The sequence below is a fragment of the Benincasa hispida genome, chromosome 1 (assembly GCF_027475165.1).
Source record: "Benincasa hispida cultivar pf3 chromosome 1, pf3_genome.v1.1, whole genome shotgun sequence".
In the NCBI taxonomy this organism is placed as follows: Eukaryota; Viridiplantae; Streptophyta; class Magnoliopsida; order Cucurbitales; family Cucurbitaceae; genus Benincasa; species Benincasa hispida.
The window spans coordinates 8,988,917-9,000,544 of record NC_143478.1 but is presented as its reverse complement, the minus strand read 5'-3'; the positions used below and the strand labels follow the sequence as shown (position 1 = coordinate 9,000,544).

General features: G+C 31.7%; 1 protein-coding gene and 2 long non-coding RNA genes across 3 annotated transcripts; 1 reads left to right on the top strand and 2 right to left on the bottom strand.

Moving 5' to 3' along the window:
* Nucleotides 1-204: 204 nt before the first annotated feature.
* LOC120090029 (uncharacterized) lies at nucleotides 205-1,549 on the bottom strand. The gene is made up of 5 exons (XR_005485372.2): nucleotides 1,435-1,549; nucleotides 1,270-1,343; nucleotides 1,148-1,188; nucleotides 1,014-1,078; nucleotides 205-753 (listed from the first exon to the last, which is right to left on the bottom strand). It is a non-coding gene; the product is annotated as an uncharacterized LOC120090029 (long non-coding RNA).
* Nucleotides 1,550-5,469: 3,920 nt separating this feature from the next.
* LOC120067247 (uncharacterized) lies at nucleotides 5,470-7,497 on the bottom strand. The gene is made up of 3 exons (XR_005478954.2): nucleotides 7,149-7,497; nucleotides 6,998-7,071; nucleotides 5,470-5,878 (listed from the first exon to the last, which is right to left on the bottom strand). It is a non-coding gene; the product is annotated as an uncharacterized LOC120067247 (long non-coding RNA).
* Nucleotides 7,498-8,876: 1,379 nt separating this feature from the next.
* Nucleotides 8,877-10,558, top strand: LOC120070201 (uncharacterized). Its single transcript, XM_039022070.2, has one exon. It carries the CDS (start codon nucleotides 9,586-9,588, stop codon nucleotides 10,417-10,419), a length of 834 nt encoding a protein of 277 aa, XP_038877998.1. The 5' UTR covers nucleotides 8,877-9,585; the 3' UTR covers nucleotides 10,420-10,558.
* The last annotated feature ends 1,070 nt before the right edge of the window (nucleotides 10,559-11,628 follow it).

Genomic DNA, 11,628 nt, shown 5'->3' with positions numbered 1-11,628 from the left:
ATTCCTCCTCATTTTTTTTTTCATTTTTTCTTTTTTTCCTTCCTTATTCCTCCTTATTTTTTTCTTTTTTTTTCAATTTTCCTTCCTTATTCCTCCTTTTTTTGTCTTTTTTTCTTCCCTTCCTTATTCCTCCTCATTTTTTCTTTTTTTTTTTCTTTTTTTCTTTTTTTTCTTTTTTTTTCTTTTTTTCCTTCCTTATTCCTCCTTATTTTTTTCTTTTTTTCTTTTTTTTTTTTCAATTTTCCTTCCTTATTCCTCCTTTTTTTTTTTCTTTTTTTTTCCTTCCTTATTCCTCCTCATTTTTCTTTTTGTTTTTGTTTTTTTTTTTCCTTTTTTTCCTTCCTTATTCTTCCTCATTTTTTTTCTTTTTTCCCTTCCTTATTCCTCCTCCTAATATAAATTTAAAAAACATAAATAGATAACTTGAATCTCACTTGGAGATACTAATATAAATAGGATATTTTTTCTAAATAAATAAATAACTTTTGACTAGCAAAAATAAAAATCTTCCCTAAACCTCAATCTCATTCCCTATTACTGACATAAATATTAAGTCTAATAATAAATCCTTAATAGTTTAAACATTTCATAAGGTTCACGGTAAAAGTAATAATAAATCCTTAATAGTTTAAACATTTCATAAGGTTCACGGTAAAAGTAATAATAAATCATTGGAAGATTGCGTACCGTTCACCGTTGATTCCTCTGTCGTAGTTGTCCGTTCAATTTTTTATTCAAAAACTCGAGAGCATCCTTCATTGTTCGTCATTAATGAAGAAGAAAAAGGATAATAAAATTGTTCGATGAAATTATATTGAAATCGGACTATAAAATTGTTTGCTGAAATTTAATAGTGAATCCATCAGAAGAAAAGAAAGAAAACAGAGATTGCGATCATCGTCAAGAAATCGATCATATCTTATTCGGTGTTAAGATATAAAAAAAAGGAAAGTCAAATTTCTAGTTCTATCGGATCTATCAGATTATGAAACTATTGCAAAGAATAAAGGTACCTTGAAATTTTAATACACGGCCGGCCAAGAATCATCGTTCAAGAAGCGCTCAACGAATCGATTATCTGCTGTTCGGTATTTAAAGTAAAAGACTGTAAGTTTTTGAAAATTAATCATCAAAGAATAAAACGTACCTTCCTTGAAGCTGCTGCCGAAGAATCGATGATCTGCAATTCTGTATTTAGAGAGAAAAAGAAATTCGGTTATCTTGTTCCATCAGATTTTGAAAACTAATGAGAGAACAAAACGAAGTCACCTTGAAATTTCAATCGACGGTCGCCGGAGAAACGTTATTCAAGAAGCTAGTTGTGAATCGATAATCCGCTTCCACTGGCCATAAAAAAAAAAAGAAGGGTAAAGAAATGGAAATGGAAATGGAGATTACGAACTCACAGAGAGAAATGGAAAGGAAATACTCAACGGAGGGAGAAAAGAAGAATCAAAGAAATCTGCCATTAGTGGTTTCTTGAGGGTTTAGGGAAAAAAGGAGGGAAATACTCTCAAGTCTTTAGAGGGAAAACTGAAAATTCTGAACTTACCTCATTACCAATTCCTTGTATTTATAGACAAAAAAGCTTACCTGCTGGTGGGCCTCCTCGGCCCAATTTGTTGTATTTATTATATAAAAGAAAACTTGCCACGTGCCGTGATTCACCGGAACACGTGTTTTACTTTTTTTTGTTTAAAAAAAAAATGGTAAATGCGTCTGTTTTGAGAGCTTTTAATTGGTAAAGGGAAATACAAGGGAAAAATAAAACACCTTTTAAGCTCGGTAAAAAATTGGTAACCGAGTCTGTTTTCATCTTAAAGCAACGAAATAATATGAATTGACATGACAGTCTAAAAGTTGGCTATGAAGTTGGCTATGTAAATTAAATCATATATTGTACACGAACTAATTTTACTAATTACTTGTCACGCCAAATTCGTGGTTTATTCTAGTGTGAGATTTTCTTAAAACCAATTTCACCCTTCAAGATTTTTTTTTTTCTTTTAACAAACTTCAACGCTTATAATAAATATATAATTTTTCTAAGTTGAGCGACAAACTTAAAACCTACGTTGAATTCCTAGTCATTCCCTATAATCAAATGTTCCTTGTCATTCAAAATAAGTACAAGAAGCAAAAATTATCTCTTTTAAACTAACTAGTTGTTAAACACAAACATATTATAATATAATAATATATATCTCTTTTTAAAATCATCTCTTTTAAAACCGAACAAGAAGCAAAAATCCATCATGTGTCCAGAACTGGTGGTTAGACACAAACATAAAATAATATTAAATTCATTTTCTTTTTAAAATCAATCCAAAAATCAAAAATTCACCATGTGTTATTTCTCTTTATATGTCAAGTGGCACCTTTCAATTGGTCCATGACAAAGATCTGGCACCACATCAACCCGGGATTTTCCGTCAAGCTTGTTTTGGCGATATCTTTTTCGTTTGAGCTCTAATTTAAGTGATTCAAATTGCGTTGGAATTGTTGTTTCATGCTCTATGCAATAGGCACTTCAAAAAACTCAAATCATTAATAAATTAATTCAATTTTGTTATCATCAAAATATTAATTAATTAATGAATGAATTATTTTGAGATTAATGGCTAAAAAACCAACAATCTCCCCCTTTTTATGATGACAAACAACTTAAGAAAAATGAATTTCCAAGTGGTGTGTGATATGAAATATGTTGTTGATGCATAATCAGCACACATATAATTTCAAGTAACTTGAACACAAATTATATGCTTTCATTTTTCTTGCGTTTTAGAATCAATTGAGCACCCTCCCTTTCATTTTCAGAATTGGAGTGAGTGAAACGTCATTCTAGGCCGTCACGTGAGAAAGCGGAGCGACATTGCGAGGAGTGCAATATCAGACTACAAGTGCTAGAAGCTTAGTTCTCAGTCTAAGGATTAGGATACTACGGGATAATCATGGCACATTAGACTCCACCAGCTAGGCCCCGATGGGAAGAGTATGCTAGGGTTATGGGTGTTATAGGGACAAAAGGACATTTAGTACATAATCAACTTAAAGCTATAAATATATATATATATAAAAAATCAAAACATATTTTATCAAAGATAGTTACTCCCCGTAAAAGATTAAATGATAATATGCATAAGAGGGGTATAAAACAATATAGCAATATGGGCATGAATTTCATTCAAACATGAATTCATATGTAAAAGTACCTAGCTCCCCCTAAAATCTTCTTCGGATAAGAAAAAAAAAACGATAGATACCAAGGAGATAAAATTATTCAAGAAAAAAAATTCAAACAACTGAAATACCAGTTTAGAACCAATCCCAACCCAACCCACGAATATCCCTAAACCAATCCCAACCCTAAACCAATCTCAACCCAACCCACGAATACCCCTACCCTAGCTTGCTGATCGTTTGGATCACCCTTTGGAGCTTCCATCTTCTAGTCTTTAAGCTTGAGAGCTTGAGTGCTTTAGTATTCGAGATTGAAGAGCCTTTAGAACTTGAGGGCTTCAAGGCTTCAATCTTCAAAACTTGAGAAGAGTTATATTCTTTAGCTTCATTCTTTGGAACTTGGAAGCTTCGATCTTCAATTCTTCAAAACTTCAATCCTCAGAGCTTCTAATCTTCAGAGCCTCGTGTCTCTAAAGCTTTCAATCTCCCCAAATGAAAAGGTAAAACTTCTATATATATATATATATAGAATTTATATGGAAATTATATTAAAAGATATTATTGTTTAAAGTAAAAAATGAGAATTTATATGAAAATGAAGTGTGAAAATATCTTTTACATTATTTGTCGTTTAATTTCATATATAAATAAGTGATAAAATGAAAAATAACTGAAATAAAAAAAAGATACTACATGAAAAAGAAAAAATATATATATATATATTCCAAGGATTAAACCAGACCTCACAAGGATGCCAAATAGCAACCACGACCCAATGGAGAAGAAATGCACTAGAAGTGTCCAAATTCCCACAAATTTCAAAAGCGTTTTTAGAGTTGAGAAAACAAAAAACTCAATTGCAAACAAATCCATTATTCAAAAATTAAAAACGAACACCATGTTTGGTAATCATTTCGAATTTTATTTATTTTTATTTTTTAAAAGAAAACTTGCACAGCTTTATAGCCTTTTTCAAATAAAACATTGGAGCTATTTGGTTGAAAATACAATAGCAAACACTTTAATGTTAATGACTTACAATTGTTTAAGCCATTAGACAAACTATTCCCAAACAATATAATAAAATATTTCTATTTACTGCATTCAAAATTGCAATTGCAACACAATAAAAACACTCCTTAGAAATTTTAGATCAAACCTCAAATACTTCCGATGATTAGATCTCCTTACCATACAGTTCTAGAAAACAGGACTCCCTAACAGATCACCTTGAAGAAAAAAAACAAAAAGATAAATTAACAAGTAAATTGAATTGATTGTAGAAATTCCAACAAGAAAATACACTTGAATATCCCGTGACACTAATGGTACATTTGTAATTTGAAGAAGAAACGACCTGCAAATAAAAAAAGGACTTCGATGACAAAGTCAATATGAAAATTAAGTAATAAAGAAAAAGTCAACATTCTAAAGACATTAAATACAACGTTTTCTTTTTAAAATAAAATAAATAATATGAGATGAAATTATGGAATGAGATGCGGTGATGGAAATGAGTTGAGCAATAAGTTTTCTCAGTGGAATCCAAGTATAAACCCCACGGAGTTTCCTGGTAAGTCCAGGGTCGAACTCAGGGATTAAGAAAAACGATATGTGGTGATAATTTTTCCAAAAGACTTTGCGGTAACCGATAAATCAAATAGTTGTTTGGTATTGTTGTTTGAGGTAATAAAATAAACGAATGCGGAAGAGTTTCGAAAAGAGTTGATAATACGGAGGATGCGATGAGTAGGCAGTGAACGGGTTGAGAAGGGGTTCAGCTAACACTTCCTAGGATGCGTTCATGTTATGCAACCATGCAACACACATACAATGGCAAACTATCTCTCGATGCAAATGCTACGGCTTCTAATACTAGAACGCATACAATATATGCGATGAGTCTATAGGACCTACACATATGCCTCTATTCTTATTTATGCGATGACAAAATGACACACACACAAATAAGACGACCACATAATATCACAACCTATCTCTAGCGTGCATGCGATGCAGGTTAACAAACAGAGCTTATCTCTAAGTCCTTATCTCTTGCTTATGCAGATCTAATCTTGCTCTCTCGAGTCTAGATTCTAACCTAGCTCTCTCAAGTCCTCGACTCTTTCTTTAGACTCTCTCGAGTAACTCTAAAGGGGTGTTAGGCACAACATAAAACAAGATAATCGCATGCGATGAAGATCCTAGGTCATGTTAACTCAGTTCTTCTCAACCCATTCGATAAATTTAGCTACTCGTGCGTGCTTTCAAGAGAGTGAACAGATGTAGATAAAGAAATTCCATTATATAGATATAGAGTTGAAATACAAAATAACAATGCAAGATGATAATAAAGAGCCTAGTAGCAATCTCTTGCTTTCCAAAGCTTTTACACTGTTTTTCCTACTCTATTCAAAAGATAGTCTCTTCTCGCGAGAGTCTGCCCGCTCTCTGCTTTTCCACGCCTCTGGATTCTCTCTCGAGTTGCCCTGAGCGATCGTCCGACGTCTCTTCCCTTCTCTCGCTCCGACTTCTAAATAAAAAGGAAAACTATGAACAAGGTTATTCTATCTAAGGAAAATTCTCTAACTGTCCAAAGAACTCCTTTGCTGAAGGTTTCCTTCGGTATTTATAGAGCTCTAGGTGAAAGGCGACTTCTTTCTTATGATTGCACGGATGAGAAGGCTTTAATTCTCTGTAAAGTTAGATATCCACATATCATTTCATGTAAAGGGCTTACAAGCTAGAACTTCATGTGAATAATATTACATATGTCGCAATGTGATTGTGATGTAGAGAGATCGACATCTTCTTTTATAGGTTTCTTAAAATAAAGAGTTTTGGAGTCATTACCAACTACAATAAAGGCTTGATTAGTCACCTAATTAAAGAAATATTGGTCTACGAAAAAATTTAGATTTGAGTTCGGGAGTCATTTGTGTGTAGGGAAGGTGTTAGTACCCTACAACACTCATAAAAAAATAGTTACCAAATTTCATCTTTTATTATTCAAATTAAAAAAACAATGAAGTTCACGAAATGTTATATTGCTTTTTAAATATCCATGCTTACTAACTCACATTATGGAACAAGACATGATTAATAATTATCAGTGACATCAAAGCCATTAAGAAAAATTGAAATTTTATTTTGGATTCCCAAAATAACTTCCTACACCTCAAGAATGTTATTACATTGGACTTTGATCGTTCTAATCTCCATTGTTTGAGAAATTTCATTCTACCATAACAAAGATGTGAGATCCAAGTCCTATGCCTCTAAACTTAATTTAATATAATATTTTCTTTATAAAATAAATAATTTAAAAGATAATCTTTTGACCGTTAGCTAAAAAACAAATTACTAAACCTACATCCTACTTCCTAATACTGAAATAAATATTATCTTTTTATCTTAAACTTCTACTAATACTAACATAAATACAATTTTCATATCTCAAACTCTAGCCTCCACACCCCATATCTTACTCTTTTTTCCTCATTTTTTCCTTTTTTTTTTTCTCTCTTTCTTTTTTTCTTTTTTTCCTTCCTTATTCCTCCTCTTTTTTTTTTCCTTCATTATTCCTCCACCTTTTTTTTTTCTTTTCTTTTTCCTTCCTTATTCTTCCTCTCTTTTTTTTTCCTTTTTTTCCCTTCCTTATTCCTCCTCCTAATATAAATTTAAAAGACATAAATAAAAAACTTGAATCTCACTTAGAGATTCTAATAAAAATCATCATCAAGAAATCGATCATTTGCTATTAGGTGCTATCATATCTATGAGAATATGAAACTATTTCAAAGAATAAAGGTACCTTGAAATTTCAATATAACGACCGACCAAAAATGATCGTTCAAGAAGCGCTCGACAAATGAATTATCTGCTGTTCTGTATTTAGAGTGAAAGATAGTACTCAGTTATTTTGTTGTATCAGATTACGAAACTAATGAAAGAATAAAACGTACCTGTATTGAAACATCAATCGCCGCTTGATAAACGTCGTCCAAGAAGCCGCGAAGAATCGATCATCTGCTATTCTGTAATCACCTTGAAATTTCAATCGACAGCCACCGGAGAAAGTAGTCGTAAATCGATAATCCGCTTCTACTGGCCATCAAAGAAAAGAAGGTAGAAAGAGCGAATAAAAGAAAATGGAAAGGAAATACTAAACGGAGGGAGAAATCTGGCCGATCAAAGAAATCCGGCATTTGTGGTTTCTTGAAGGTTTAGGGAAAAAAGGAGGGAAATAGTCTCAAGTCTGAGAAGGAAAACTGAAAATTCTGAACTCTCTCACTACGAATTTGTTGTATTTATAGACAAGGCCCACCACGTGGCATGATTTCAATTTCATTGGTAACTGGCAATTGCGTCTGTTTTCAAAATTATGCTACCTTTTCAATTCTTTTAATTTTACCCTTTACTTTTTAATTTTATTCCAAAAATACTTTTTTAAATATAATATTGTGCATTAAAATAAAATATTAAAATTTATGCAACTTATGTGTGAAAATTTAAAGTTTGTCATAACTTACAATACTTTACACGACAACATAAACATTTTATGTAGATTTTTATAATGATTGTAAATTTTTATAATGATGTCTTATAATTAAATACATTTTTAAGTTCTTCTATTGTCATCAAATTATCTATTATATACATACTAATTTTATGAATTACTTGTCACGCCAACTTCATTGTTTATTTTTATGCAAGTTTTTTTTTTTTTTTTTTTTTTTAATAAACTTCGATGTCTTATAATAAAAATATAATTTTTCATAGAACGGCGTGTTTTAAAACTAGCTATATTCTAAGTCATTGTGTATAATCAAATGTTCCTCTTTAGAAGTAAAATAATTGTATTGCAAAGTATATTATAAGTAATTTAAAATTATTACTTTATAATTACAATACATTTACAATACTTCCTTTTATATTGTGATTAGTTTAATAATAAAATGAAAGAGCGATGATTAGATACAGATTTGTATTCTCCAGTTTTTTATCACATAAAAAAGTTAGAAAAATAATTATTTTTAAAAACAAATTTATCACTTTACAATTTTATATTAGGTGCAGTTCGAACACGAGATAGATACAACTCGATTACATCTAAATATTTTTCAAACTCAAATGTTGGAAATAAGTGAATGTTGAGTACTTCAATAGTATTGATTGATATACATATATTTTGTCCCCTTCAATTATCAATCCATCCTTCTTAACTTATGAATAATTATTATTTGATAAATGTCTATCAACCTTGTGGTTGGAAATTCGATTCCCTCACCCCACATTTTAATTACAATACCTTTTAAAAAAAATGTCTACTACATTTTTACGATTTTCAGAAATACTAACTTAAAAAAAAAAAAAAAAAAAAGTAGCTAATATTAAATTAAATAAAGAATTGCTAAAAGTATGTTTGAGAGTACTTTTGAAGCCATTTTTTATATTCTCAAAATCCATTTCAAGCTCACTCCAAAAGCATATTTTAATCTTTCACAAACTATTTTGGTTATGGACAATAGTTAGTTCGATTTTGTTAGTGTTGGGTCAACCAATAATCAAACCAAAACCAATAGATTTTATAAAGAATAGATCCAAATCGAGGTCCAATAAAGAACAAGATCAATAGGTTGATTTTATTTGGTTCAGATTATTATTGGTTTGGTTATCCATTTTTTTTCTATTTTTTCATTTTTCTTTCCATTATTGTATTTGAAACGGGTCATTTTTATTATTTTTCAAGTTAAAATTGAGTCTATTAATTTGCACATTCATTCAAATTTAATTTGAAAAATATCATACAAGACATTATTTTTTCAATTAAATTTATAAATTGTTATGTGTGAATCAATTTATGAGATTATATTTGAAAATAGCCGATGCATAAGTTCTTGTACGTGTATAACGTTTTACAAATATCGATTTAACATAATCGTAAATTATAATTGAAATGAATAATTTTGAAATAAATCTTAATTAAAGATCTAAATTGATTAAATAAATATTAATTAAAGGTTTAAATTGATATAAAATTTAGGATTTAAATTAAAACGTAACTATAAATACGCGTATGTATGTATGAAAACTGCATCACATAAAGCTGAAGCGAAAGAAAAATAAAAAATGGAAAAGGAAGTTACGGTTTAAAATTCGTCGGAGGGAGAGAAGATACGGCGAGAGCTTCCAATTCCAGCCGCTTAGTTTCAACTTCTCTCTCGAATTCCATTATTTTTCTTTTTCCTTTTTTTAACCCTAAAAAATTTCTCCCGTCTTTCTCCACCGCTCGCTATTGCAAGGCAATGCCAATGCCAACGCCCTCCATTCTTGAACCCCACCATTAATACTCCCCTTTCCCTTCCCTTTCTCTCTGCTCCACATTCTTATTCTTGATCCATGGAGGTCGCCGGAGACTGGGTTCCCAAGAACCCACCGGCTACCCCCATGCCTGTCTTGGAGATCAACCTCATCTCTGCCCAAGGCCTCAAGGTCCCTTCCAACCGTTCCCGTCCCAGACATACCTACGCCGTCGCCTGGGTCGATCCTGCCAACCGCCTTCGTACCCGTCTCGACACCATCGGCGGCGAAAACCCCACCTGGAACGACAAATTCCTCTTCCGTGTCTCACCTGAGTTTCTTGCCCGCGAAACCTCCGCCGTCTCCATCGAGATCTATGCCCTTGGCCGTTTCTCCGATTCTCTTGTCGGTACAGTCCGTTTCCTAATCGGTAATGTCATTGCCTCTAATGACTGTTCCACCACCCCTGCTTTCACCGCCGTACAGGTCCGTCGCCCTTCTGGAAGGTTCCAGGGTGTTCTGAATATTGGCGTTATGGTTACTGAGAACTCTGATCTCGCTTCTTTGAATGGGGTTTCTGCGATTGGTTATCGCGATTTGATGGGGGAAAGCTTCAATCGGAGACGGAGGACGAAATCGAAAGTTTGGGGTTCTGAAATTTCTCTTGAATCTCATGATGCAGAGTCGCCAGAAATGTCGGATGGTAGTGAATCGTCGAGTTCCTCTGCTTGTTCTCCGTCGGAGAAATCGAATGTGCTTAGGGATTTGAACGGAATTAGGAATTTGGGGGGAACGAAAACCCTAAAGCCTTCGAAGAGTACAGGATTCTTGTGTGGTCTGGTGATGCAGAAGAAGACAACGGCGGCGGACGATCTCCCTCGATCGGGAAAGAGCTTCAAGGTTTCTAGGGGATCTGCAGACATGGAAAGGTAAAATCCACAACCCTTTGCGATGGAGGCGATTTCTCTGAAATTCAATCTCGATAGTGATCTGTAATGAATCGTTATCATCATCCACATTCGTCAATTCTACAGATTCAAAAGAAATTAAAGAATGGGAGAGATTTTCGAAATTCGTTCGATGGATTTTTTTTTCTTTCCCTTCGTGCCACTGAAAGGGTTTCATGAACAGCAGTAATTCGTTTCATTCGTATCTGACATTTTCATCCTAAAAAATTAATGAAACGCAAAATTTAAAAAAGGAAAAAAGGAAAAAAATAAAAATAAAAACTTTAAATAATAGACAATTAAACTAATTAAAAAAATATAAAACATGATTAGTTGTTAATATAGTAATAAGATTTAAAATATTTGCAGAAAATAATTTGCAGATATAATAAAAATTAGATTTTTGTTTTTTAAGTCCATCCGTCGTATACCATATTGCTTGAAAGAGTTAATTAGTGATGATAGATAATATCTATTATAGATTTTGTTATATTTATAAGTTTTTTAAAAATGTTACTGTACACCATTATTATTTTTTTCATTAACTATACACAATTATTATCTATATCTATACTAGTTATTAAAAAGGGTGATAAGAGGAGAATTTTCTTCTTCCTCTTTTGTCCTTGCATGTCTTATTGAGACACAACTCTTCCATTGTAAGTATATGGATATGTCATGTACCTATACATTCATTATCGTAGTAAAATTTTAAATTCCACAAAATATTGAAATCTTTCCAAAAATAATGACCGACTATTTTTTTTTTTCTTTAAAGGAAAACATTTTACCAAGTTAATGAAGAGGTACTATAATACATCTTTTTTTTTTCTCCTTCCTTTCTTTATTTTAAAAATTTTATTTCCATCGCAAAATTGTGTTTTGAAAAAGTTTTTTAAGTGAAAGGTTTGCCTTCAAAATGTTATTTCATTAGGAAAAAAAAACAAATTGAATATTTGATATGAGATCTAAATTTGAAAGAAAAGTAATTGCTTAATAAATTGAACAAAGAGTTTCACAACCTAATTAGTTGTTTGTTCATTCCAAAGTAAGAACACAAGTAAAATTAAAGCAGAATGAATCTTGATCGATTGATGATGATGATTTATCATTACATATTTGTTTTTTATATAAAGTAATTTTTAGACAATAAAGAGATATGGTGAGAGAGATTAAAAATTGAAGGGAATATCAT

Coding starts and splice junctions, on each gene's coding strand:
- LOC120070201 (XM_039022070.2), top strand. CDS start 9,586: ATGGAGGTCGCCGGAGACTGGGTTCCCAAGAACCCACCGGCTACCCCC.